Source organism: Podarcis gaigeae, assembly GCF_964106915.1.
Source record: "Podarcis gaigeae genome assembly, chromosome: 8".
Taxonomy (NCBI): Eukaryota; Metazoa; Chordata; class Lepidosauria; order Squamata; family Lacertidae; genus Podarcis; species Podarcis gaigeae.
Genome location: NC_139684.1, coordinates 27,200,897 through 27,228,547, shown reverse-complemented (window position 1 = coordinate 27,228,547; position 27,651 = coordinate 27,200,897). Strand labels below are relative to the sequence as shown.

At 48.4% G+C, this 27,651-nt stretch overlaps 3 protein-coding genes across 6 annotated transcripts in view; 1 reads left to right on the top strand and 2 right to left on the bottom strand.

Moving 5' to 3' along the window:
• Positions 1-10,079, bottom strand: part of CHD5 (chromodomain helicase DNA binding protein 5) — a 62,305-nt gene extending 52,226 nt beyond the window's left edge. For 3 of the 4 annotated variants that reach the window (XM_083752365.1, XM_083752367.1, XM_083752368.1), the window contains exons 1-2: positions 9,754-10,079; positions 4,748-4,881 (exon numbers count right to left, since the gene is read on the bottom strand). In XM_083752365.1, coding sequence (XP_083608491.1) covers positions 4,748-4,881; positions 9,754-9,796 — 177 coding nt within the window. In that variant the 5' untranslated portion in view covers positions 9,797-10,079. The remainder of the gene's footprint in view (positions 1-4,747; positions 4,882-9,753) is intronic. The other variant, XM_083752366.1, reaches the window with a different exon arrangement.
• Positions 1-27,651, top strand: part of KCNAB2 (potassium voltage-gated channel subfamily A regulatory beta subunit 2) — a 384,406-nt gene that overhangs the window by 164,030 nt on the left and 192,725 nt on the right. The window lies entirely within an intron of this gene.
• Positions 15,029-26,106, bottom strand: RPL22 (ribosomal protein L22). The gene is made up of 4 exons (XM_083752904.1): positions 25,968-26,106; positions 20,490-20,594; positions 17,291-17,415; positions 15,029-15,244 (listed from the first exon to the last, which is right to left on the bottom strand). The coding sequence occupies exons 1-4, from the start codon at positions 25,977-25,979 to the stop codon at positions 15,100-15,102; spliced, it is 387 nt and encodes a 128-aa protein (XP_083609030.1). The 5' UTR covers positions 25,980-26,106; the 3' UTR covers positions 15,029-15,099.

Sequence of the window (27,651 nt, the reverse complement as noted above, 5' to 3'; positions counted from 1 at the left end):
GCATGCACCTTCTCCATTCTCCTCCACAAACAGAGGAGCTAAATTCAAAGAAAGAGAAATGGATACTAGGATCCGGCCTTAAGTACTGTTGAGAGGACCAACATCCCTCCCCCCTTGCAACTTGTTGGATCAAAATAAGGATCCGCCCAGCCTAGTGTCCTGTTCTCCAACAGTGTTCAGCCTCTGGGAAGATCACATGCCAAGATTAGTCACTGGATTGTGCCACGGCGATAGCCCAAAGGAGGACCAGATAAACTAGCAAGGTGTTCTGTGTGCTGGTCAGTTTTGCCCATTTCTTTCAACTAGGAAATGTTCCACTCAGTGGCTCATGGAAGCAGCACGCACCTCACATGCAGAAAATCCCCTGGGAGAGTTGAGAAAGACCCCCATCTGAAGCCCAGGAGAGCCAGTATAAGGTCAGTGTTAGGCCACCTCCCTGAACCTCTTGCCCAGCAGATGTTGCTGGACTCCTGACTCTGATCAGCCCCAGCCAACATGACCAATGATCAGGGGTGTTAGGAACTGCAGTCCAGAAACATCTGTAGGGCACCAAGTCCAGGAGGGGTGCCCTAAACTCAGAGCTGCTGCTGAGAATCAGTATCAACAAAGGTTGATGTGTGAACCTCCCCTCCCTCTCCCCCCCCCCCCGCCAAACACACATCAGCTTTGAGAACAGTGTTCTGCGTCACCACCAGGAAGACGGCCACTGTTTCCCCACCCATCTCTTTTTCGTAACAGGTGGGCGAGCCGCTCCCACGCACGTCTGTGCCATCAACCGATGCAAATTGCTACCAGAATCCGGAGAGGAGAGACAGGCAGACGCAGGAGCCAACACTTCTGCTAATTAGAGCAACACCGCAAATGCTCACCCAAACAAAGGAGGCGTTGCCCACATGCCCAAGCAGCTTCAGAATCATGAGCAGGAAATCTATACATTCATTTCTGTCGTGGGAGGGTGCATCCTTTTAATTTCGTCCACGTGTCTTGCAAGAGCATAAAACTCCCAGGGTGAATGTGGGCTTCTCTCTATGTGCATCAGGAGCAGTGACCTCTGGCCTTGCTTAGTCTTTCCTAAGCTGTATAATGTCATTCTGCAGCCAGGCCTCTGTACACTCTGTACATTTAAAATAATAACACTATTATCATTATTATCATTATTCTGCACAAATTCCAAACATAATTATGTGCCCTTGATGCAAATTAAGGGCATTTGCATTGCTGGGCATAATTTTCATTTCCCTGTATGTAGAAAAACATAGGAAGTTGCCTTATATGGAATCAGGCCATTGGGCCATCCAGCTCAGTACTGCCTACACTGACCAGCAGCACCTCTCCAGGGTTTCATGTTTTATTATGTATTTGTATATGCTGTAAGCTGCCTGGAGTGGCTGAGGAAACCAGACAGATGGGCGGGGCACAAATAATAAAATTTAAATTAAAAATTTCAGGCAAGTGTCTTTTCTCGTTGCTAAATGGAGAAGCCAAGGATTGAACTTGTGACCTTCTGCATGCAAGGCAGTTGCTCTACTGCTGAGCTATGGTCTTTCCCCTGTTTAAGGAGGCATCAAAGGCCCTCTGACTCTTGAGAGCCTTATTCCCTTCCCGCTTCCAGGATTTCTTCTCTAGGCATTGTCCACATGCTTCCGATCACTTCTTCGCAAGGCTAGTAACTTGCTCTGTTGGAAAACAGAGATGGCCAGGAAACTGGGTCCTGCCTGTGGAACCGCGGAGTGCAGGCAGCCCTCCGTCCCGTCATCCCACTCTCTCCAAAAAGCGCCCCCCAAGGTCCTCTCCCCTCCCTCAGATGCACCATCCACAGACAGAGCACGGTTGGTACAGCAGAGAGCTGCCAAGATTTACAGCCAGCCACCAGGGACAAACTGTAAATGAGGTGCTGCAATGCAGCTGGAGTATCACACGGAGGGGAAGGCCCAAGATGCTGGAGAAAACACTTCTGGTAAGGTGGAGAGGATGGGGCAGAAACAGCCACATCGGGATCCTGCCTTCACGGAGTTCTGAATTAGTGCATGCATACAGTGTGAACACCTTGGCCCTTTCCTCAAACTAAAAGCTAATTCTCGTGCCAAGAGATCCAGGACATACATACATCAGCAACATCTGCTAATACTTTGCAAATCCAGACTACCGCCAGAGGGAGGATATTCTGTCCAGTGGGGCCAGGAAAGGGCAACCAAAATGATCCATCGGATAGGGATTAACCCCCCCCCCAAAGAAAGGTTGCAGTGTTTGGGACTTTATAGTTCAGAGACAAGGTGAGTAAGACCGACGTGGGGATCCAGGGCACAGTCCTTCAATGACTGCGCTCGTTTCTCTCTGGTCGGGGACAGAGGGTGGCACTTGGGGGGGAATTGTCATCGTGCCACTCCTTGGTGTGTGGAATGCCTCAGGGTGCGATTCTCTCCCCAATGCTTTTTAACATCTTTATGCGCCCCCTCGCCCAGCTTGTCTGGAGTTTTGGGCTGGGTTGCCATCAGTATGCTGATGACACCCAACTCTATCTGTTGATGGATGGCCATCCTGACTCGGCCCCAGACACACTGACCAGATGTCTGGAAGCTGTGGCTGGATGGTTACAGTGGGAGCCGGTTGAAGTTAAATCCTTCGAAGACAGAGGTCCTCTGGCTGGGGCAGGACGATATGGGATTGAGGGGGCAATTTCCATCTCTTGCGGGGGTGCAATTAGTGCCAGCACCGTCCGTTAAGAGTTTGGGTGTAATCTTCGATACCTCCCTCTCTATGGAGGCGCAGATTACAGCTATAACAAAGGCGGCATTTTTTCATCTCCGCCAAGCTAAGCAGTTGGCCCCTTATCTCTCTCGCCCTGACCTAGCCACTGTGATCCATGCGACGGTCACCTCCAGACTGGATTATTGTAACTCGCTCTACTTGGGGCTGCCCTTGAGACTGACCCAGAAACTCCAGCGGGTGCAGAATGCCGCGGCGAGACTCCTTATGGGGTCTTCGCTGCGAGATCACATTCATCCGGTACTATACCAGCTGCACTGGCTCCCGGTGGAGTACAGGATCAGGTTTAAGGTGCTGGTTTTAACCTTTAAAGCCCTATATGGCCTAGGACCCTTGTACCTACAGGACCGCCTCTCCTGGTATGCCCCACAGAGAAACCTACGGTCTGCAAATAATAACATCCTCAAGGTCCCAGGCCTCAGAGAGGTTAGGCTGGCCTCAACTAGAGCCAGGGCCTTCTCGGCTGCGGCTCCAATCTGGTGGAACGCTCTGTCACAAGAGACTAGGGCCCTGCGGGACCTGACATCTTTCCGCAGGGCTTGCAAGACAGAGTTGTTCCACCAGGCCTTTGGTCAGGGCGCAGCCTGACTCCCTCCTCTGGCAACCTGCACAGAATTTTGCTTAATCGGTTGCCATCAATTTGATTTTAATTAATTTTTATAATGAAATATTTTTAGAATGTGTGATTATTTGACTGTTTGATTATTTGATTGTTGTTAGCCACCCTGAGCCCGGCTTCGGCTGGGGAGGGCGGGATATAAATAAAATTTATTATTATTATTATTATTATTATTATTATTATTATTATTATTAAGAGGCAACATCACAGAAGCTTAAAAAAACAATGCATGGCATGGAGAAAATGGACAAAGTTTATCTCCCTCTCACATAACTCTGGAGCTCGTGGACATACAAGGAAGCTGGGCGTTGGAAGATTCAGGACAAGTAAAATAAAGTTCTTCTTCATGCAACACCAAATTAAACTATGAAACTCACTCTCACAGGAAGAAGTGATGGCTACCAACTTGGATGGCTTCAGAAGAGGATGAGACAAAATCATGGCAGAGAAAGTTATCAATGGCTACCAGTTATGATGGCTACACCCTGCATAAATGCTTCTGAATATCAGTTGCTAGAATTTACAGGATTTATCGAACCATAGAAGCATAGAGTTGGAAGGGATCCCAAGGGTCACCATCCAGCCCTCTGCGATGCAGGAATCCTTGACAGATGGCCGTCTGGCCCCTGCTTATAAACCTCCAATAAAGGAGAGCCCGATGAGCTAAATTTGCCATGTGCATCAATTTCAGTGGGTCTACTCTGATTAGGTCTAATGTTGACTACAACCCATTATGGTGCTGAGGCGCCTGCCATGCAATCTTGAGATTGGGGGCCCAACCATGCCTCAGCTTACTGTGAACTGTGAATCCCTCGTGACTCCTTTAATTCCCTCTTGCTCTCTACAAATACTGTTCTCCTCCCTAAATTGTAATGTCCACAAGCAGCTGAACTGCAAGCACTCCTTTACAACGACCCGAAGCCTCGCATTTCAAAATGTGAATGCATCCTTAAAACTGCATGTGTGCAATTGCAAAATGCATGGATTCTTTGGAGTGGGTTTTTTGTTTTTTGCATATTTGCAAGGAGCACAAGTCTACCTCTCTGCTGAGACACCTTTCCCATTGCTTTGATCTTCTTGTAGCAGATCTCCTTGCAAGGGAAAGGAGCTGTTATTGTGCACTTTGCGTAACATCAAGCCCTTTCCTTCTCTCAGCTAAACAGCTGAGAGGAGATACACAGGAGGAGACCCAGAGGGCTGAAGGTATGTATGGCTTTGGGGCCTGAAGGGTCCTCATCACTGACATAAGCCAATTCAGCATTTCTGAAGGTACATACAATATCTCAAGATAAACTGGACAATCACACAATGTGGACCTCTTACTCCTGCTTTCCTCATCCCAGAAACCCCGAGAAAACCTACCTCCTTCTTCTTCCTCTTGACTTTAGACGCCTTGTTCTCCTTCAGCTTCTTGGCCTTCTTCTTCTTCTTCTGGGTGTTCACCTGCTCCTCAGGATAAAACTCCTCCAGATCTTCCAGGACTCCATCCTCTTCTTCTAGACCAGGAAGGAAAGGGATCAGTCAATAAACTGGGATCCAGGAAACAGCTGTTTTAGCTGTACACTTAATCAGGTCATTAGAACCTCAACGGCTACCTGCTAGTCCACCCAGCCTTCAATTTGAATTAGCCTGATTCTCTATTCCCTTTTCCCTTTCCTCTTCTATGAAGAAACCCTTTCTGGGACCCCACATTTAAATTCTTCTCTGGTCTTCTTGCTGGCAATAGTAGGACCAACTTGGCCAGTTAGCCCTGGTCATCATTTGATGTCTACTGACTGGGTTGTTGTCCCCCCCCCAATGACCCTGAAATTTTGAATTTTATTGATATTGATGCTGCATTTTATGTTGTATTTTATGCTGTTTTTAAATCACATTTTAATCAATGTTTTATATTTGCTGTTAGCCGCCCTAGGCCCGGTTTTTAAACTGGGAAGGGTGAGGTATAAATAAAAATTTATTTATATTAATTATTTATAATGGCTGCCTTTCCCCATACAAACCGACCCGGACACTGCAATCATCACCTGAGGCCCTTCTCCATGTGCCTCCTCCGTGAGAGGTCCAGAGGGTGACAATAGGAGAACAGGCCTTTTCAGTGGTGGCTCCCTGCTTGTGGAATGCTCTTCCTATGGAGGCTCGCCTGGCGTCATCATAACATACTTTGAGGTGCTAGGCAAAACCATTTCTTTATCCCCAGGCCTTTGGCTGTGCTGGCCTCCAGCACAATATTGATTCTGCCTGCTGTGTCTCTGCATGATTCATGACTAGAGATTTGACTTCTTAGCATCAGCCTTTGGTGTGAGGAGGTCATTCTGCTGCTTGTCTGCATCAGGAATGATTGGCCCACCCACTGCAAATGCAGCAGAGGAGGCCAGGTCCAGAAAGAGGACTCATTCAGAGATGCGGTAGGGGTGCTCCTCTGAGGCTGCATCATTCTGACTCGCTGTAGTTAGAGTGTGTGGCTCCAACACACACAGCCAGCAAGTATGGGGGGGGGGGGAATGTTCAAAACCTGCAAATACATTGCCAACCTCACGGGGCTGTTGCAGGAATCATGGGGCCAATGCTAAGGCATGCCTTGAACAAGGTCCAAAATGTGCCTAGTGCAGCCCTTGCTGAAGTTTAGGTGATCTGAGTTTTGTCAGCGCCTGCATAGGAGACCACCCCATGTATGCCGACTTTGATTGAACGAAGGCATGTTATAAATAGGTGCAAAGTGCTGTTACAGTTCTGGTGCAGCAGGTGGCCTTCAGTCACAGGTTCAGGTGAGTTTGTGATAAAGTAGTCCAGCATCCTTTTCTCACAGTGACCAGTCAAATGACCCAAAGGGCAAGCCACAAGCAGGATCTGAGCACAGTATCACTCTCTGCTCCTGTGGTTTCCAGCAACTGTCAGAAAGTTCTTCCTCATGTTTAAATAGGAATCTCCTTGCTTGTCCATTGGTTGGTGTCCTACCCTCTGGAACAGCAGAAAACAAGTTTGCTTCATCTTCCATGTGGCAGATATTTGAAATGGCTATTATATTTGAAGGTGGCCATTTGTCCCTTCCCAAAACAAGGGCAGCCCTATGAAGAGTGCCTTACAGTAATCTAAGCTGGATCTTGCCAACGTAATAGTCACAGTGGCTATTATTGGATATCCATGATCAGCGTTTAGATCTAGCAATTATAACCCATATTCTTAAAAAGGTAAAGGTAAAGGTACCCCTGCCCGTACGGGCCAGTCTTGACAGACTCTGGGGTTGTGCGCCCATCTCACTCAAGAGGCCAGGGGCCAGCGCTGTCCGGAGACACTTCCGGGTCACGTGGCCAGCGTGACAAAGCTGCATCTGGCGAGCCAGAGCCGCACAGGGAAACGCCGTTTACCTTCCCGCTGGTAAGCGGTCCCTATTTATCTACTTGCACCCGGAGGTGCTTTCGAACTGCTAGGTTGGCAGGCGCTGGGACCGAGCAGCGGGAGCGCACCCCGCCGCAGGGATTTGAACCGCCGACCTTTCGATCGGCAAGTCCTAGGCACTGAGGCTTTAACCCACAGTGCCACCTGCGTCCCGACCATATTCTTAAAGGGGAGTGCAATTCCCTCCCAAACATATTGCATAACTAACCCTGCCTCTGCCCTTAAGGATACTATCTCTCAGCCTCAGAGACACCATCTGCATTATAAGAACAACACTGACCTACTTTACAGGGTTGTTGTCAAGATTACTGGCAGAAGCACTTGAAAATGAGAGGCTTGAAAGTATGTGTGTTCCTGCAGCAACGTTGCAGAAGTACAGCGGTACCTTGGGTTACATACGCTTCAGGTTACATACGCTTCAGGTTACAGACTCCGTTAACCCAGAAATATTGCTTCAGGTTAAGAACTTTGCTTCAGGATGAGAACAGAAATTGTGCTCTGGCGGCGCAGCAGCAGCAGGAAGCCCCATTAGCTAAAGTGGTGCTTCAGGTTAAGAACAGTTTCAGGTTAAGTAAAGACCTCCGGAATGAATTAAGTACTTAACCCGAGGTACCACTGTATTTCTAATGCAGGGGGTGCAGGACTTCAGAGGTTCCCGCTTAACTCAAAAACCCCTCCCCATAAAACAGGACAAATTGTGCCAACTGTTGAAGTATTAGTTCATTAAGGAACTTTTTTCTTCAAGCAGCTTGAAGCAGAAAAGGAAACATTATTAGGCAAAGCACCCAAAGACCAAGCAAATGGATAACCATATTATTTATTAGCATCCTTTGGAGACCAATATGGTAACCTCTTAAAACTAGCAAGGCAAGCTTCCAGGTCACTAAGACAGGAGTGAACAGCTGAGAACCCACCTAGTGGACTTTGCTAATTAAGTTTCAGAGTTCACTATAATGTCAGTAAGCAGCAACAGCAGTGAGCCTCTTTGGCAGTTTCCGAAGAGGCCTAGAGACAAATGGACTGAGGATATATTCAGCATCAGCTTAGAGCCAAGTGGGGCCCTCCCCATTCCTCAGAAGGAAACCCCAGGACACGAGAAATTTATAAAAGTTTATAAAATTTATAGAAGTTTATAAAACTATGCATGTCAGAGAGAAAGTGGCCAGAGATAAGTTTTCCTTCCTCTCTCAAAACACTAGAAGTCGTCCAATAAAGCTGAATGTTGGAAGGTTCAGGACCAATAAAATAAAGTCCTTCTTCAGGCAGTGCATTGTTGAACTGTGGAACTCACTCCCACATGAGGCAGGGATGGCCACCAACTTGAATGGTCTTAAAAGAGGATTAGGAAAAAAAATATCTGGAAGAGAAGGCTATTGACTGCTACTAGCCACAATTTTCCCAGTAGTGATGTATGGAAGTGAGAGCTGGACCATAAAGAAGGCTGATCGCCGAAGAATTGATGCTTTTGAATTATGGTGCTGGAGGAGACTCTTGAGAGTCCCATGGACTGCAAGAAGATCAAACCTCTCCATTCTGAAGGAAATCAGCCCTGAGTGCTCACTGGAAGGACAGATCGTGAAGCTGAGGCTCCAGTACTTTGGCCACCTCATGAGAAGAGAAGACTCCCTGGAAAAGACCCTGATGTTGGGAAAGATGGAGGGCACAAGGAGAAGGGGGCGACAGAGGATGAGATGGTTGGATAGTGTTTTCGAGGTTACCAGCATGAGTTTGACCAAACTGCGGGAGGCAGTGGAGGACAGAGGTGCCTGGCGCTCTCTGGTCCATGGGGTCACGAAGAGTCGGACACGACTAAACGACTAAACAACAACAAAGCCACAATGGCTAAGCTGTGCCTTTGTGGTAGGAGGCAGTGATGCTTCTGAGTGCTACAGATGGGGAGAGACTGATCATATGCTTGCTGGATTCCCACAGGCATCTGGTTGGCCACTGTAAGAACAGGATGCTGGACACAATGGGCCATTGGGTTGATCCAGCAGGGTTCTTCTTATGTTCTTAAATGAAAAGGAACAGAGGATGAGTTCCTCTCTTGTGTTTCTCATTTTAGGAATTCCCTGAGGTCTTTCTGGAGACAGATTACTGGAATCAGAAGGACCACTGGTCACCTGGCCCAGAGGGGCACACTTTCCCAGGATGTCCCATCAGGCTTGCAAAGGCCACCAAAGAACATCTGCTACTTGTCAAACGTTGTTTACAACCTGTGCTCAGGCTTGGCAGGAAGCCCCATTGATTTCAGTAGGGTGTGTGCAAATCACCGCCCTCCCTCTCAATAGGCTTACTGAGGACAGCTATTAGCTAGAGGGGGGGGGGTGAGGTAGCACACTTCTAAACTCCCGAGGCTCAAAGAGATGTGAAGAAGACAGAGAGCTAATATGATTAGCCATCTTTCTGCTGCTCCAGAGGGTGGCTCCCAAACCGACTACTAAACCTTAGGAACAACTTTCTGAGCTGTGGAAGGGCCTCCCTCAGAAGGACTCTCCTTCATTGCAGGTTTTGGAAACAGAGCTTGGATTCAGAGTCAGGGACTCTCCAGCTGTGATTTCTGCATTTTAAGGGGTTGGACTAGATGGCCCTGGGGGTCCCCTCCAAATCTACAATTTTATTATTCTAGTGGCTTTGCCCTGCTGCACCCAGACTCCGGGATCGGGTGGAGAGAGGTGCCCAACAAGCCTTTGGATAAGCTAAAGGGAGCCTCCATGGACAGGGGCAGTCTACCTCAAGTAGATGATCAGAGAGGGAAAGGGGCCACCACCTCAGGGCCCTGTTTGGGAGAGCCCATCCCCCTCCCAGCGTGGGGGCAGTCTTGCAGGCTACCTTGGAGAAAGGTACCTGACCCAGCAGGACTCCTCTTTGGGCTGTTTTGGGGGAAAGAGGTGCACCCTCCCATCTGAGCCTCCACTCGGGTCAGGTTTTGTCCCCCCCCCCTTATTCCTCCCCACGCTTTCTCCACCTACCTGACATGTCCTCCGCGATCTGCGGCTCCTCCGCGCCGCGCATCGCTCCGCGAGCCGAGCGGCGGCCGCCTCCGCCCGGTGCGCACGTTGCGCTGCGGAGGGCGAGGCAGCGAAGATGGCCGCTGCAGCGACTGGGGAGGGATGGAGAGGGGGTGCTCGGGAGCCCGGCGCGCGGGAGGGGGGCAGAGATCGGCCCCTCTTCTTCTTCCTCCTCCTCTTTCTCGCCGCTGCCTGCCCCGCCGCGATCCGCAGCCGCGCAGGAGGAGGAGGAGGAGCGCGCTGGACCCACCTCGCACAAGCCAGCCCGGAGCGGCGGCCGCGCACACATGCCCAGGCGCGCGCGCTGACGTCCAGTCTGGTTACCTTGGCAACCGCATCCCATCATTTTGGGCACACCACCAGCGTCGGCGGCGGCAACATCTCTCTCGGTAGACAGCCAAAGCAAGCCCCCTTCCCACCTCCCCAAAAACGCACAAACGCCCCTCCAAGAATCCTCCCCGTGGAGATTTTTACGCACCAGGAAAGTGAGAGGCGCAGGGGGGGGAAGATGGGTTGGGGCTGAGAGGGTTGATCCCGCAGGGACAATGCGATATGAGAAAAGGATCACAATATTTCTGAGGGGAGATACTTTGATTTGGCATTTGTTTTTCTTTTTAAAGGACCATTTATTTAAGCTTTTCTCTAAAAAGCCGTGCCAAAAGCCCATCAAGGCTAGAGAACCCGTGGTGGCGTCATGGTTAGAGTCCAGGCTTCAGATCTCCACTTGGCCACTAAGCTCACAGGATGACCTTGGGCCAGCCACTCACTCCCTGCCTAATCTACCTCACGGGGTTGTTGTAAGGACAAAGTGGGGAGGAAAGGTGGAATACCGATGCAACAAATAAATAACAGACCAACCTCCTGTTCTTGCAGTGGGAGATGTCTATGGGGAACCTGCAAGTGGGACCCAAGAACAGGAAAAATTCCTTCCAGTAGCACCTTAAAGACCAACTAAGTCGTTTTGCCCAACTGCGATTCCCAGCAACTGTTATTCAGGGGGCCTGCTGCCTGCAACAGTGAAGGCAGAACATAGCCATCAGGGTTAGTAGCAATTGGCAGCCATAAATTTGCCCAGTCCTCTGGGTTGATGGCCATCTCTTTCTCCTGTAGGAGGGAGTTCCATAGTTCATGCACTGCCAGAAGGAAGACTTCCTCTTATCTGTCCTGCATCTTCCAGCATTCTTGGACATCCCTGAGTATATGAGAGAGAACTTTCTACAGTTCCATCACGTCCCCTCTTATTCACCGTTTCTCTGAAAAGTCCCAAACTCTGAAGCTTTTCCTTGATCATTTTGCTTGCCCTTTCCTGAACCTTCTCCAACTCTGCAATATCCTTTTTGAGGTGAGGTGACCAGAACCACACACAGTGCTGCAAATGCGCCATAGATTTCTATAACGTCACTATGATGTCAAAAGTTTCCATTCCTTTCCTGATGATCCCTAGCATGGAATTTGCCTTTTTCACAGCCACTACACACTGGGCAGGGACATGGGTGGTGCTGTGGGTTAAACCACAGAGCCTAGGACTTGCCAATCAGAAGGTCGGCGGTTCGAATCCCCACGACAGGGTGAGCTCCCGTTGCTCGGTCCCTGCTCCTGCCAACCTAGCAGTTCGAAAGCACATTAAAGTGCAAGTAGATAAATAGGTACCGCTCCAGCGGGAAGGTAAATGGCATTTCTGTGCGCTGCTCTGGTTCGCCAGAAGTGGCTTAGTCATGCTGGCTACATGACCCAGAAGCTGTACACCGGCTCCCTTGGCCAATAAAGCGAGATGAGCACCGCAACCCCAGAGTCGGTCACGACTGGACCTAATGGTCAGGGGTCCCTTTACCTTTACCTTTTACACACTGGGCAGGCACACTCTCTTCCTATTTGTATTCCCCAGCAGATGGTATCCAGAGATGACGCTGGTTAACCTGAAGGAGGACAGGGAGGAGACTGGTGTGACCCGTGCCCAAGTGAGGATTCGAACTCAGGGCTTCCTGGCTTCGGATATTCTGAAGGCGAAGAAGCTGGCAGCCCACAAGGGAAGCAGCAAATTGGGTCCCTGGGAAAGCCCCACAGTTTGTGGCAGAACAGAGAGTAAAATGGAGGCTTCCACAGCCAATCTAGCAGCCCCAAGGACCCAAACTTGGACTGGATCCCAAATGATCCCTCACCTTTAGGATGTACCTCTCCAAAACTAAGGCAACCAGAAGCCAGTAGACTTTGCTTATTATGCTGCTCTCTTCCACATGACCGGTTAATTGAGCATTCAGTCTGGTTTTGTTTGCAGGTAGATTACACCATACATTGAAAGCAAATTATACCCACGCTTAAAGCTCATGATTTCTCCCCAAAGAATCCTGGGAATCGTAGTTTCCCCCCCTTCATAGACCTACAATTCCCAGCACCTTAACAAACTACAGTTCCCATTATTCTTTCGAGGAAGCCAGTCTGGGATAGTTCAGTCAGAACTTGAGTCTCTTAATCTCAGGGTTGTGGATTCGACCTCCACATTGTGCAAAAGCTTCCTGTATTGCAGGGGGTTGGAGTAATGACACTCACGGCACCTCCAACCAACTTCTGAAATACTGTTAAGCATCCTTAATATTTGGTGTGAAATGCCAGCTTAGCAGTATTTAATAAATTAAAAATATCTCTTATTGTTTTCCTTAACTACTGGCTGACACAAAGCCAGAGTACTTGGATGTTCACCCTGCACAGCTTGGCAAACTTAATATTGGAGATTTTTTATTTTAAAAAAAAATCTGGGGGAAAAGCTTTCCTCAACCTCTTCTGTTCCTCAGAAGCAAAAAGAGTTTGCCTGGCAAAAGAAACCCTTCTTCCACAAGTTTGCTGCAACAGTCAACGTGGGAATTTCCTTCACAGCCAGCAAACCGCATTTGCTCTCCAACTCATCTCATTCCACCCAGCTGCAAGAAGATCTAAGCAAAACTTGAAATAAGGACAGAGGTAGGAAGGAGTAGACAGGGAGCTAGAGGCATGGCCTTGGGGTAGCAGAGGTCCCGTGGTGCCAGCATGGTCCACAAAGCATAGCTGTCAACTTTTCCCTTTTCTTGCGAGGAATCCTATTCGGAATAAGGGAATTTCCCTTAAAAAAATGAAAACGTTGACAGCTATGTCACAAAGCAGGGCGTATAGTTTGAAGGGATCCCCAAGGGTCATCCAAACCAACCCCCTGCAATTCAGAAATCACAGCTAAAGAACCCCTGACCGATGGCCGTCAAATCTCTGCTTAAAAGTCCAAGGGACTCTGACCCACTGTCAAACCCCTCTCTACTGTCAGAAAGTTATTCCTAAAGTTTAGTCAGAATCTCATTTCTTGCCATTTGAATCCATTTGTTTGGGTTCTTCCCGTTGAGCAGCCGAAAACAAGCTCGCTCAGATTTTCCATGTGACAGCCCTTTAGCTATTTGAAGGGGGCAGTCATATCACCTCCAAAGTCTTCTCTCCTCCAGGCTGAACGTCCCCAATTTCCTCAGCTGTTCCTCCTAAGGCTTGGTTTCCAGACCCTCTGGCAGGCCACTAGTGCATCTGTCAATACCCCAAACCCAACCACCTTCAATACTCTACACACTGCTTCATACATCCACCCTCCCTCTGAAACCAGCCTCCTCTTCCCTATTATACAAACACATGCTCTGCACCCCTCTCTCCAATGATGAAGCCTTTTCCATAACAGCAAGTCTGGGGAGCCTTTAGGAATCTAGACATTGATGAACTACAACTCCTAACGTCGACCTTGACCATGCTTCCTGGGGCAGACGGGACTTGGTAGTTACAGGTGAAACTCGAAAAATTAGAATATCGTGGAAAAGTTCCTTGATTTGAGTAATTCAACTTGAATGGTGAAACTAATATATGAGATCGGCTCATGACATGCAAAGCTTTCTTCCCCTTCTCAGAGGTCCAATCTTGATTGATTTGCAAACCTTGTTTTGCTGATTTCCTTGAATATTCTAATTTTCTGAGATTGTTAATTTGGCGTTTTCATCAGCTGTACGCCACGATCATCACAATGACAACAAATCAAGGCTTGACATATCTCACTTTGCATGTCACGAGTCTATCTCATATATTAGTTTCACCTTTCAAGTTGAATTACTGAAATTAATTAACTTTTCCACGAAATTCTAATTTTTCGAGTTTCACCTGTAGATTCCCCGCACCTGCATTGCAGCAGCCCTTTCATCCCACCCCAGTACAAGGGGATGAACCTTCCCCTCAGCCCAGTCTCCTAGGCTGGCACCCACAGGCACAATGACCCTCTCAAAACACCAGCACCCAACACATTCCCAATTTTAACTTGGGGTGCTTTAGCTTGTGGAGAAGATAGTTTGGTTGGGTGAGTGAAGGGCTTGCCCAACCTTTGGGGGTGGTCTCCCCCCCCCCCCGTGTTTTGTTTTGGGGTGGGTAGTTGTTTTCCCCTATGGGGACAGGTGGCGTTTCCGAGCATCACCAGTTTTTTCTTCTACAAAATGTGCCCTTTGCAGCGATCCTGAGTTTGAGATTTCTAAGTGGGTTCTTGGGCATATCAGAAATGGGAACATGTGACTGTGGCGCCACTACCCTGAAGAGATTTTGTGAGGTTTTGGCTGCCAGTGCTGCCTTTCTGGCAGTGGCTGAGGTGCCCACAGGGGCAGTCTCCTAGGTTAGCACCCACAGGCACCTTCTCAAACACCAGCAACCAACACCTTCACAATTTTAACTTGAGGTGCTTTAGCTTGTGGAGAAGATAGTTTGGTTGGGGGGGTGGAGGGCTTGCCCAACCTTTGGGGGTGGTCTCCCCCCCCGTGTTTATTTGTTTTGGGGTGGGGTGGGTAGTTGTTTTCCCCTATGGGGAGGGGCGGTGTTTCCGAGTTTTTCCCCCCCTACAAATCGCCAGTTTTCCCCCCTACAAAATGGGCCCTTTGCAGCGATCTTGAGTTGGAGATTTCTAAGTGGGTTCTTGGGCACATCAGAAATGGGAACATGTGACTGTGGCGCCAGGTTTTGGCTGCCAGTGCTGCCTTTCTGGCAGTGGCAGAGGTGCCCACAGGACCACTTCGCCCCACGCCACAGGTGGGCTGGCTCTGCTTGGGCAAAAGAAAAAGTTGGAGATCCCTACCCCTAAGCCCATACCACCATCTCTCCGTAGAGGGCAGCAAAGAACAGGGGAAGCTTTTGGTGCGGACATCTATTCTGTGTTTACATGGCAGACTGCAATCCAGACAGAACCACACAAGCAGAAATGTTATAACAACTTTCACCGTACTTTATTGAAGGAAAAGTGAATGTACAAAATATTGCCAGATTCCTTTGCATTTAATCTTCTTCCTCCTCCTCCTCTTCATCCTGGTTGATCTGGAAATATCGCAACTCATAGCTCTCCTTGCTGTTGGCGACCACGCGGAGCCAGTCGCGCAAGTTGTTCTTCTTCAGGTATTTCTTGGTGAGGTACTTCAGGTATCTGTGGGAGGAACAAAGAAGCAGGGAAGCAAACTGACTGTGGCCCCCAAATGATGCCACCGGAGTCCGCTGGGTCAGTCGCACGCCCGGTTCTCAAGCTGCTTAAATAATTCAAGCTGAGTCAACGGCAACAGGATCTCAGTCGCTTGATGGGGGATGCAGCAGCCCAAGATCCCCAAAAGGCATGATATATGCAAATGTGGGTAAAATCTAGGCAACCCAAAAAACCCTTAGCTTTCTTGTCATTGTATTTTTTAAGAAATCACATTTCCAACTCCCTGTTTCTGGGTGTGAAGGTGAGTTGACAACACCGACTGAAATCTCCAAGGCTTAGAGGAAGGACTCAGTAGGACACCCAGAGGGTAAGGAACTGGTTTCATGGGCTTGCATTCTTCAATACCCCAAGCCAAGAAAAGAAAATTATTCAAGTCTGTTAAATGAGCAGTTTGGCTTCATTTATACATGGAATGGGAGGGCTTGCATTCCCCTAAAAATATTTTTGGACTTTCAACTCCTGTCAGTCCCCCCACAAACCAGTACAACAGAGCCTATCCAACCCTCCTTCTCACTGTACTCAAATCTTGTTTTAAGCTGCCTCCATCCTGCCCTCCATGACACCACCTGCTCACTTTACTCAAACTTACATGTTTTCCTCTCAAGTGTTCAGGTTGCAAGGTTTTTAGCTGGGGCAATTAGAATAAGATCCATTATTTGACTATTGATCCAAACCCTCAAAATGTAGTAAAAATGTGACTTTTTACCTTTATTCTTTGTATACTGCATTTTGCTTGTTTTATTGCTATAGCTGGTGGCTGATGCAAATAAATATTTATTTGTTCATTCATTCCTCTCAGTGTTACTCCATCCCTGCTCTACTCAAACCTCCACCACTTCTGTTCTCCTATCTCACTTGGACTTCACACAAATCCAGGATTGTGTTGCGACACTACAAATCCTCAAATGGGGGCTGCATGATAACATTTTTATTGGAAATATTTTATATTGTTTTCACACTTTTTTGGTTCAAGGCTTTTTAAATATACAGTAGAACCTCGGGTTAAGTTACACTCAGGTAACGTAAACTTCAGGTTGCGAAAGCCACAAACCCAGAAGTGTTTTGCCGTGCGCGCATGCAAAGAAGCCGTCTCTCTGGTTGCAAAAACCTCAGGATCCGGCCTGACCTCCGGAACGGATTCCGTTTGCAACCTGAGGTACCACTGTAACTGTGTATTTTAATGTGGCATCTTGCCCAGAGACCTTCCTTATGGTAAAGTGGGGAAGTAATTACCGTATTTTTCGCCCTATAGGACGCAGTTTCCCCCCTCCAAAAATGAAGGGGAAATGTGTGTGCATCCTATGGGGCGAATGCAGGCTTTCGCTGAAGCCTGGAGAGCGAGAGGGGTCGGTGCGCACCCCGGGCTCCCAAGGCTTGCGGACAGCAGCCTGCAGCCCGAAACACGGGGAACGCAGCGGAGCGCACCCCAGGCTTTGGGCAGATATCCACAAGCCTGGGGAGTCTGGCAGCCTGTTCTGGGGGCTGAGGTCGAGGGAAGCTCGGGCTTCCCCCACCCCAGCCCCACGCCTGGGGGGGGGATAATTTTTTTTTCTTTATCTCTCCCCCCAAAAAACTAGGTGCGCCCTATAGGGCGAAAAATACAGTAAATAAAAAACATAAATAGCTGGCTTCCACTATTGCACCCCACCAACTGGTAATTCAGAGGCAAGATTTCTCTGAAGATGGATGTTCTAAATAGTCCTTATGAATAGCAGCCATGAATAGATTTCTCTCCTCCTCCTCCTCCAAGAATCCCCTTTTAAAGACACAAAAGGTAGTGGTCAACAACACACCCTGTGGCAATGAGTAAAATGTATTGTATGAAGCAGCACATAAGCTTCATTGGGTGATCCTCTTTTCTCAGCCTGCACCTAGTTGTACAACATCAGAGGACCAGAGGCAATACCACAGTTGAAGTACGTCAAGAGGCAAGGCTTCTTTAAGTCAAAGCCACCCCCCACCCCAGTCTTTTAACCCCGCGTGGCTCCTTACCTCTTGGAAAAAGGAACCTCTGAGGTGACTGTGATTTTGCTTTTGCTTCTCTCGATGGTCACCACACCGCCACCAAGGTTCCCAGCTTTCCCATTCACTTTGATCCGCTCCTGCAGGAACTGCTCCTGCAAAAAATAAATTTTAAAAAATAGGAATGCCTGTTTAAGAATTGGCGCCGCAGTTTAATTTGTTTTTTCCTCTACCTTCCCCGTCCCTTTTCCCTTGCGTGCTGCGGTTTTTAAGGTTGTAAGCCTGCAGGAAGGGACTGTCTCATTTTAAATGATTGTATGCTGGCCATTCTGAGAGCCTCTCTGCCTGAAAAGTGCGTAACAAATGCTCTAAAGAAACAACAAGCACTTGAAGAGCGACTGTTACGAGGCGATGCCTAACCTTTTATTTATTTTCAAGAACATGTTTGTGTTGCCATTGCTCCCTCTAGGAAGATAAAGGCAGTGAAACTGGTCCCACCAATCCATTTCATCCCTACAACAACCCTGCAAGACAGGCTGAGAGACAGTAACTGACCAGAGATCAGTCTGTGATCATCATGGCTGTATAGGCAGGGCTTTAAACCAAAGTCTCCCTGGTCTTAGTCCAAAATCCCGATCACTACATTAGGTAAAGGTAAAGGACCCCTGACAGTTAAGTCCAGTCACAGACGACTCTGGGGTTGCAGCGCAAATCTCACTTTACAGGTCGAGGGAGCTGGCGTTTGTCCACAATTTTTCTGGGTCATGTGGCCAGCATGACTAAGCCGCTTCTGGTGCATCGGAACACCAAAACCAGAGCAGTGCACGGAAATGCCGTTTACCTTCCTGCGGGAGCAGGACCTATTTATATACTTGCACTTTTTTTGGGCGTGCTTTCAAACTGCTAGGTTGGCAGGAGCTGGGACCGAACAACGGGAGCTCACCCCGTTGCGGGGATTCGAACCGCCAACCTTCTGATCGGCAAGCCCAAGAGGCTCAATGGTTTAGACCACAGCACCACTCACGTCCCTTGCGACCACTATACTAGCCCTCCCCAAAGCTGGTGTCCTCCAGAGGCTTTGAACTATGGATCCCATCAGCCAGCTGAAGTCCCAAAACAGCTGGAGAGCACAGGCTTGGGGAAGGCTGTTCTGCAACAAAACTGGACATGCAAATGTCCTGAAAAATGAGGCACCACTGCCAATTTCTAAAGGTCTAAAACCCAACAAAGGTTAATGAGAGACTTCCAACGTAATTCTCACAAATCTTGAGAAGAACCATGACCCATAATATTCATCTGTGAACAATGTGAGTCACCAGCCAATTAAAGGATGCCTAGATCAAGGATGGGGAACCTATGGTCCTCCATCTCCCATCTTTTCTAGTCAGGGATGATGGGCCAACAACACCTGGGGACGGGACACAGGTTCCACATCCTTGTTGTTCTGGAGGGCCGTAGTTTAGCGCCAGAGCACAGAAGGTCCCGACTTCAATCCTGGGCGCCTCTCATGGAAATCCCTCAGGTAGCAAACTCTTCTCTCTACTCCAGACTGTGGAGAGTTGCTGCCACTCAGTGCAGACCAGAGAAAGGGAGCTGCAGCTCTCTGGCTGCCACGTGGCTTCAATGTCCATCAGGCCCAGCCAGAATGGTCAGGGAGGATGGGAGTTATTGTTCAGCAACAATTGGAGCAGAGGTCCCCAAACAAAGGCCTGCGGGCGACCACTGCCACCGCCCGCTCTTACCGCCGCTGTACTGCACAGCTGCCCACTTCCAGGTCGGAGGAGCACCAGAAATAGCTTGTGCGCATGCGCAAACGTTATTTGCGCATGCGCAAGAGTTATTTCCAGTGCACATCCGGGTCGGAGGAGGCCCGTGCACATGCGCACAAGCTATTTCCGGTGCTCCTCCGACCCGGAAGTGTGCTGGAAATAGCGTATTGGCACACGCTCCCCTGCCCTCTGGCCCACTGCGCGATCAGTGCTGGAGACACCGGCTCGAGGCACGGTAAGTTTGCTGACCCCTGAACTGGAGGGTCACAGGCTCCTCACATCTGCCTAAGGTGATTCCTCCCCCCCCCCCCATGAGTGATTAGTAAATTTACAGTTGAATAAATCTGCATGTATAATACAGACAATGGCAGAAGCAAGACAGGATTTACGATACATAGAAGCCTTTGAAAGAATGCACAACCAACAAGGAAAAGGGACAGCCCATTGGGGTATCCAAACTACCGGCGATACTCTGAGAAGAGTCCTCATCTGAAGCCCTGGAGTGCTGCTGCCAGTCACGGTGGAAAGCACTGGGATGGATGGCCCAGCAGTCTGACTGAGACAAAGCATTAGTGCAAGCACATACCTAGTCACTTTGTTCAGAGCTGAATGTATGCATTGCAGCAAAATGGCAATGCCACAAGCAAACAGGCATCAGGCTTTGCCACACAAACTTCAGAGACACACACATACACAGAGCTCCAAGATATGCCCACTCCAAACCAGACTGTTCCAAAACAGGACACAAAGAAAGAATAAGGAACTGGTAGCCCTGCTGAGGCCATTGGACTACAAGTCCCATCATCCCTGACCAATCTGGCCACACTGGCTATGGCTGATGGGAGCTGGAATCCAACATTCTCTGGAGGGTACCAGGTTCCCCCACCCAGAACCAACAATAACCTCTTGCAGGATCCAAAACCAATTGCAACCAAATGTATGCAGCACGAACAAGAAAAGAGCTTGCTGGATCAGGCCAGTGGCCCATTTGGTCCAGCCTCCTGTTCTCACCACGGCCAATCAGATGCCCCAGTGGGAAAACAGTTAGCAAGAGCAGAGCAGAAGAGCACTCTCCCCTCCTTCGGTTTCCAGCCACAAGAGCACTTCACAAGCGTTACTGCCTCCGACTCTGGAGCACAGCCATCACTAGCCTTGTCCTCCATGCTAGCTGGAGAGATCAGACAACAGCAGATGCTCCCGTTAGTAGTGTATTTGCAAGCAGCCCTTCAATAGCACAAGGAGGCATACCCTGCCTGTCAAAAACACACTCTGAAACAGAAGCCCTGAACAAGATAGAAGTGCCTCCCATTTCCAAAGGTGGCATCAAAGCAACCAGATCTTCTATTTGCAATCTGTGTGGGAGATGCGTTCAGTTACCCGCCTGGCTTCTCAGAGTAGCAAGTGCAGGCAGTTAATGGGATTCCAGAGGTGGTCAATGCCTCCAAGGGCCGGGAACTTACAAAGTTGGCAGCATCCATGATGCCATCTTCTACTGGATGGGTACAGTCTAGAGTGAACTTCAGAACCTGCTTCTTTTTTTTGCCACCCTTCGTCACAAGCTTCTTCTGCAGGAGAGAGAGAGAGAAAGAGAGGTTACTGTTGTTCAAGAAATCCTGGCACATGCACCAGAGAGGAAATTTTAAGGGCTCTTGTATTATTTTGATATGTTGAAAACTGCTTTAGCTATTTTCCTATACTTGAAATGCAGTATATAACTTTCTATAACAAATAAATAAAACTAATGTCTCACAGCCTGCCAAATGTAGGGGAGGGGTGAAATAGGCAGCTGTCCCTCCCCAAACCCATATTTTTCATCTTGGCTGGAGTCTAAACTTAACCAAAAGATTCAGGATAGATCACACTGACTATACACTGGTCCCTGCCACCCAAAAGGAGAAATTAAAGTACTGAGGAATGCAGTAAAGAGGTAAGAATTTGTTTTTCAGCAGATTCTTGTTCACAAACGTTTGTCCCATAATAAATTTAGTAAGACTCTTTTGTTGTTTTTGCAGCTACAGACTAACACGGTTACCCCTCTAGCTAACAGCTTTAGATGCCTTACAGGAGGTGACAATAACCATAAAAATGTTTTCTTTCCCTATTGGTGCCGATGCTCACTGCAAAAGCAGACATCCTCTTCGCAACATCAGGTGAGTCCCACATAGAGAAGAAATTGCACAACATCACATGTTTTCCCAAACCCTTTTCCCCCCCACCCAACACCCTGATTTTGTCTCACACCTGTTGAATCTTTGTGCTGGCTCCTTGCCCCTTCTCTCAGCCAATCTAGAAGTTCCTCATCCTTAAACGCAGGGCTCTACAACCAGCTGCACCTCCTCTCAAAATTTTCCCCAATCTTTCTTGCTCTCCCCAACCTAAATCTTCTGCCCCTACAATGCCTTTCATGGTGAAGATTCTGCTTCTGAAGCCGAAACCATGTTTTAAAAAGTCCTTCCTAAAATCCCCTTTTTTCTCCAAGATTGTCAAGCTGCCCCAGGGCCAACCTTTCTTCACTCCTAGTAGGTTTCTTCTTATTGCTTTATCTGCTGCTATCTCATGCTTTAATTCTTCCTAACTCTGGCTGACTGGAAGCCTCCTGAGGAGAGTCCAGAAGGGGAGTGATGTTGCTCACTGGGCTTAGAGGAGCTCAGGCTAATCCACCTCGCAGAATTCTAGAAAAGAAGTTTGTCATTCGCCCTCAGCCATGACAGCAAAGAACGGAAGTGAGAGGCGGCATGTTGACTATCAAGCACTGGGGACAAACACCAGTGGGTGGCTATTTCCCCTTAATCCATGCTGGCCTAGCTATCTGCTTGCAAGCTAGCAGGACTACAAGCAGATGATGCTAACTGCCCCCTTATCTGGTTGTCTACAGAGAGCCAGAAGCGATTCCAGGCAATCAAGCTTTGCAGAAAGCTGGCACCTTTTTCAGATTTTGCTAGAAAAGAATGTCAAAACAAAAACACACCACCAGACCACTAATACACTGAATAATATAAATGAACTTGGGGCTGTAATCAATGCTGGTCCTACTCAGAGCAGGAGAATTAAGAGAAATTACTAATGCAGGTCCACTTTATAAACAGTCATAGGTAAAGGTAAAGGGACCCCTGACCATTAGGTCCAGTCGTGGCCGACTCTGGGGTTGCAGTGCTCATCTCGCTTTATTGGCCGAGGGAGCCGGCGTACAGCTTCTGGGTTGTGTGGCCAGCCTGACCAAGCCGCTTCTGGCGAACCAGAGCAGCGCACGGAAACGCCGTTTACCTTCCCGTCGGAGTGGTACCTATTTATCTACTTGCACTTGGATGTGCTTTCGAGCTGCTAGGTTGGCAGGAGCAGGGACCGAGCAACGGGAGCTCACCCCGTCGCAGGGATTCAAACTGCCAACCTTCTGATCGGCAAGTCCTAGGCTCTGTGCTTTAACCCACATACACAGTCATAGCTATCCCAAAGAATCCTGGGAACTTAAGGCTGCTGAGAGCTATTACGAGACACCCCTATGCTCCTTACAGAGCTACAATTCATAGTTACCTGGGAAGAGGGACTGACTGTTAAACCACTCTGGAAATTATAGCTATGTGACAGACCTTGGGAGGAGGGCTGCCTAACAACTCTTTGCACCCTTAACAAACTACAGTTCCCAAGGTTCTCTGAGGGAAGCCAGGGTGCATAAAGTGGTATGAGACAGCTTTAAATGTATAGTACAAATGGAGCCTAGGACTTAATTGGATGCAACCACTAACACTGTTTGTGTGTGAACAAACCTAACCATTTTGGTGGACTATAAGCAACTAAGCAGTGATCTAGCCCTAGATAGCTGGACAGTCAGGTCTTCCCTAGTGCTCCAGCAACCTAGCTCAGTAACCTAAAGGCAAAAAAAAAGACATTTAGTATGTGCACATACTAATCTTGTATACTATAGATCACATCTGGCACAAATTCTGCCATGGTTTGGGGCTTCCCTTGGGCTTGATCCAGAAGCAGCAGTTAGTGCAGAACGCTGCAGCACAATTGCTGAGAGGTGTGACTTTGTACACATAGAACAGCTGTGCTCAGAGATTTGCAAGTTAAAGGTGTTACAGTACAAGCATATAGTCGTACCTTGGAAGTCAAACGGAATCCGTTCCAGAAGTTCATTTGACTTCCAAACGTTCAAAGACCGAATCGCGGCTTCTGATTGGCTGCAGGAAGCTCCTGCTGCCAATCAGAAGATGCGGAAGCCCCATCGGATGCTCAGCTTCCAAAAATAGATCGCAAACCAGAACAGTCACTTCTGGGTTTGCGGTGTTCGGGAGCCAAAACGTTTGGGAACTGAGCTGTTCGAAAACCAAAGTACAACTGTAAAGCCCTTGACAACTTTGAAACCAGTTTACGTGCAAGAACTCCTTACGCCATATGTGCCTGCTTGACCACTTCAATCTGCAGAACTGGCACTGTTACAGCTACCCCATTACCTGTTCTGCATTTGTAAAAAATCAATTTTGTTATGTGGCAGCACCTGCACTTCAGAACTCCCTGCCTACCGACATTGGGCTGGCACCTTCACTGTATACTTTTCAGTGTCTGCTAAAAATATTTTTGTTTAGCCAAGCTTACCCTGATATCTAGAATGTTGATGTGTGTTTTGTTTTTAGTTTGTTGCTGATTTGAATGTTTCAAATTATTGTTTTTAATTTTTTTTTACCAATAATGTTATTGCTTTATACTTCTTATAAACAACTTTGAGGTTTTCTACAATGAAAAGTATCTAAATCTTAGGAAATAAATAAATAACTTGAGGCCAAAAATATAGTGTGCCTTTAGTCTGACCCCGCTGTCAGTCAATTTCCTGAGGAGTTGATGTGAAAATATGAAGGTATGCCATCTTTGCATATTGTTTCATTAGATTTACTGTTTCAGCTTTAAATTTTGATATGGTGTGTTTTTTTGTTTTCTTACTGACTGCTTTGACTGTTCCGATAGAAAAGTAGCACAGAAGAAATAATAATAATAATAATAATAAACAACACAGCAACCTGAGAGTTTAAAATAGCTCTTATTGCAACCAATAATTGGAACAAAAGACAAAGCTATAGCTTAAATATTGTGGCTAGGATTATACAGCAGGTTCAGCATTCTGCCCACTCTACACATTTTTTCTTATATTATCATACCTCGGGTTACAGATGCTTCAGGTTGTGTTTTTTTGGATTACTGATCGCCGAAACCCGGAAGTACCGGAACGGGTTACTTCCTGGTTTCGGCAGTCATGTATGCACAGAAAGCTAAATTGCGCTTTGTGCATGCGTGCTGAATCGCAACCTGCATGTGCGCAGATGCGCCGCTGCGGGTTGCAACGTGCATCCCGCACGGATCACGTTCTCAACCCGAGCGTCCACTGTATGAGTGAATAAGTGTCACCTGGTCATATGGGGTGGGTGGGGGGAATTAATGGTCTAAATCCAACACAGGCAAGCTTAAGCCCACTGAATTCTGTGACTTTACAGAGTGTTGGATATAGGCCAATGTTACTGGGGACACTGCAAGTTGGTGTTGGTCCCCATCTCACAGCCACAAAGTGGTGGCCCATACAAGTTGGAAAGTGGACACTGGTGAATCCTGGACTGCCAACAATCAGAGCTGCACAACATGTGTGTCTGAACACATGTTCTATATATAATGTGACCTGGCTTCACAGACAATCACACTGGGTGAGGTGTGGACTGCACATAAAGCGGCAGGCCATGACCCTTTAGAGAGACTATTCTCTCCCCCAAATGCTTACCTGTAAATCAATGGAAGCCCCCCCCCCCACACACACACTGTTGGGACTCCCTTCAGCTCCACTTAGCATGCTCAATGGTCAGGGAAGATGAAAGCTTTAGTTGTTCAGCAGCCTCTACACTGCGTATTTTGGGTCTATGGACCGCAATAAATTTGTGTGTGCGCTATATAGTCCAGCAACATCTGAAGGCCTCGTGTTGGCTACACCTGCAGTAAACTACTGATGGTTTGTAGTAAACCTATGGTCCTTCAGGTGATGTTCAGCCTCCAGCTCCCATCAGCCACAGCCAGCATGGGCAATGGGAGTTGGGAGTCCAAAAGGCAACCCTTGAGACACCTCAGTTGAAGCCTCTGAGATAAACTGAGAGATAAAAGGGGTCTCTGATATAAAGGGTGCAGCAGGGCTGTGAGAAGGAGGATGTGCACCAGGCATAGGCAAACTCCAGCCCTCCAGATGTTTGGGACTACAATTCCCATCATCCCTGACTGCTGGTCCTGTTAGCTAGGGATGATGGGAATTGTAGTCCCAAACATCTGGAGGGCCGGAGTTTGCCTATGCCTGATGTGCACTGTGAGAACTGGGCTGGACTAGGTGGGTCCCTTTTGGCCCGTTCCAGGGGCTGCAGGGCTCTTCTCAGTTTTGTAAGATTTGTCAATGGAGCCTCCATAAACAGTGCATTCTACCTTAGAATGCTGGAGAGTAGAAGTGGGAGGAGGCTGTTGCTCTCACGTGCTGCTTGGAGGGGTTCACTTTGGGGCACCTAGTTGGCCACTGTGAGAACAGGACGCTGGGCTGGATGGGGCCCCCTTTGGCCTGATCCAGGAGCTCTTATGGGTAGGCCTCGCTTCCTGCGCTGTCCTTCTGGAGCCATATCCAAGAACTCAGCTCCTCTCTGCACATGCTCAGGGGGGACATAGGGAGCCTACCCCGGAAAGTAACAAGGGTGCGGGTCCAGGGAAGTCAGAAATGCGCTTCATGGGGTGGGAGGAGAGGCTGAGGCCTACCTTGCAGGGAGGAAGGGGCAGGGGGAACCCCCCCCAGGTAGACTCCCTCCCCTCCCTGCTCCTTATGACGTCACCGCCAACAACCCCCCCTCCGCTTCCTTAATACGTCACGAGCCTCACCCCACCACCCTGGAGCTCCCTTTCTAGGCCCGACTCGGCCGGAGACTCACCGCAGGCGCCATGGCGGCAGCAACGAGGGGGAAAGAGAGAAAAAGAAGGCGGCCGCGCGCATGCGCCTACTTCTGCTCCGCCCTCTCGCCCACTTCCGCCCTTGCGTCAGGCGGCGTGCGCTTGCGCACTCGCCGCATAGGAGGGGCGGGGGAAGGCGAGAAAGGAGGATATAACCATAGAGACGAGCGGGTAGGGTGGGGATCGCCTTCGGCGTCCCGTCCTCTTAAGGCCGCTGCTCGCGGAGCATGCTGGGAGGTGTGCCGTAAAGAGAAGCATGGCGGGGAGGGATTGAGCAATACCTTTGGCCCACTTCCCATCTTGCTCCTCCTCCCTTCCCGGGGGCTGATGGGAGTTGTAGTTCCAGGGGCTTACCAGAGCTACCTGAGGGGATTGAGACCAGGTTGACGGGGAAATGTCACAAATAAATACCGTATGAAATGCATAGAGAGACTAACAAAGTATTCCACTAATTCAAAGAAAGAAGGAAAGGAAAGAAACTTTATTGGTCTCGTTATTCATTAAATTTAAATAAATAAATAAATAAATAAATAAATAAATAAATAAATAAAGTTAGTTTTCGTAAAAACATGCTGATTTCCGGACCATCCACGGGCAGGATTTAGAAGGCGATTGGGCCGGATCCAGCCCCCAGGACTTAGTTTGCCTACCCATGGTTTTGAATGTGGGAGGAATACCTTGAGAAGGATATATATCTGTTAATATACAGGGAACATCAGTGCATATGCATGACCGGCTCTCATAAAGAAACAGAGAGGCAGCTCTATGTTATCTGGAACATTTTTAAATTTTTTATTACATTAACATTCTTTTTTACTTATTTCAAAACTTGGGATGAGTAGAATATGTCCTTTTATTTAAAATGCATCTCTGGATTATTTGTGGGCAGTGGCAGAGCTTCATGCTCCAGCACCGGGGAAGGGACAGAGAGCAGGCAGGGGCGTGGGGCGTATCCTGGGGGTGTGGCGCGTCACCTGTGGGGGTGTGGTGCCTAGTACAGGGGGGGGGACAGCAATGGCACCCCACCGGGATCGCACTATGGGGGGCGGTACGCTCCCCCCCCACACCGCACTCCTTTTCCTCCGCCAGTGTATGTGGGGCATAGGAATTCGTTCCTTTCCACCTCCCCCCCAAAAAATATAGTCCGGCCCCCCATAACGTCTGAGGGACAGTGGACCAGCCCCGTGCTGAAAAGGTTTGCTGACCCCTGTTCAAAACTGTTTACTGTAAATACATAAATGGTTGTCTAGGTAGGCAGAACTCACTAGGAGAAAATAAGATCCGGTGATTGAAATGGGGGAGATTTACCTAACTTCCTCAAACAATCCACGAACTGAAACGCAGCTCTCCTTGGAATTTAACACTTTTCCAAATTTTGCAATGTGCTTCTCCAGCTCTCAAAAATGTGTACCATGATGTTATATTAGGGGGTCGTGGTAAGCACACCTTTAAAACTGCTTATATTGGTAAAATTGTTTGCAAGGAAAGTGTGCGTATTCAGCAGAAATTGATACAAAAATTGTGTAAATCGGAAGAAACCAAGGCTGACAGGTTTTCCCAAGGACTTGCGAGGCTGGGTGGGTTGGAAATTCATGTGGAAATATTGCCAATGGATATGTGTAGATGTCATGGACTGAAGGCTGGAATAAAGAAACATCTATTGTA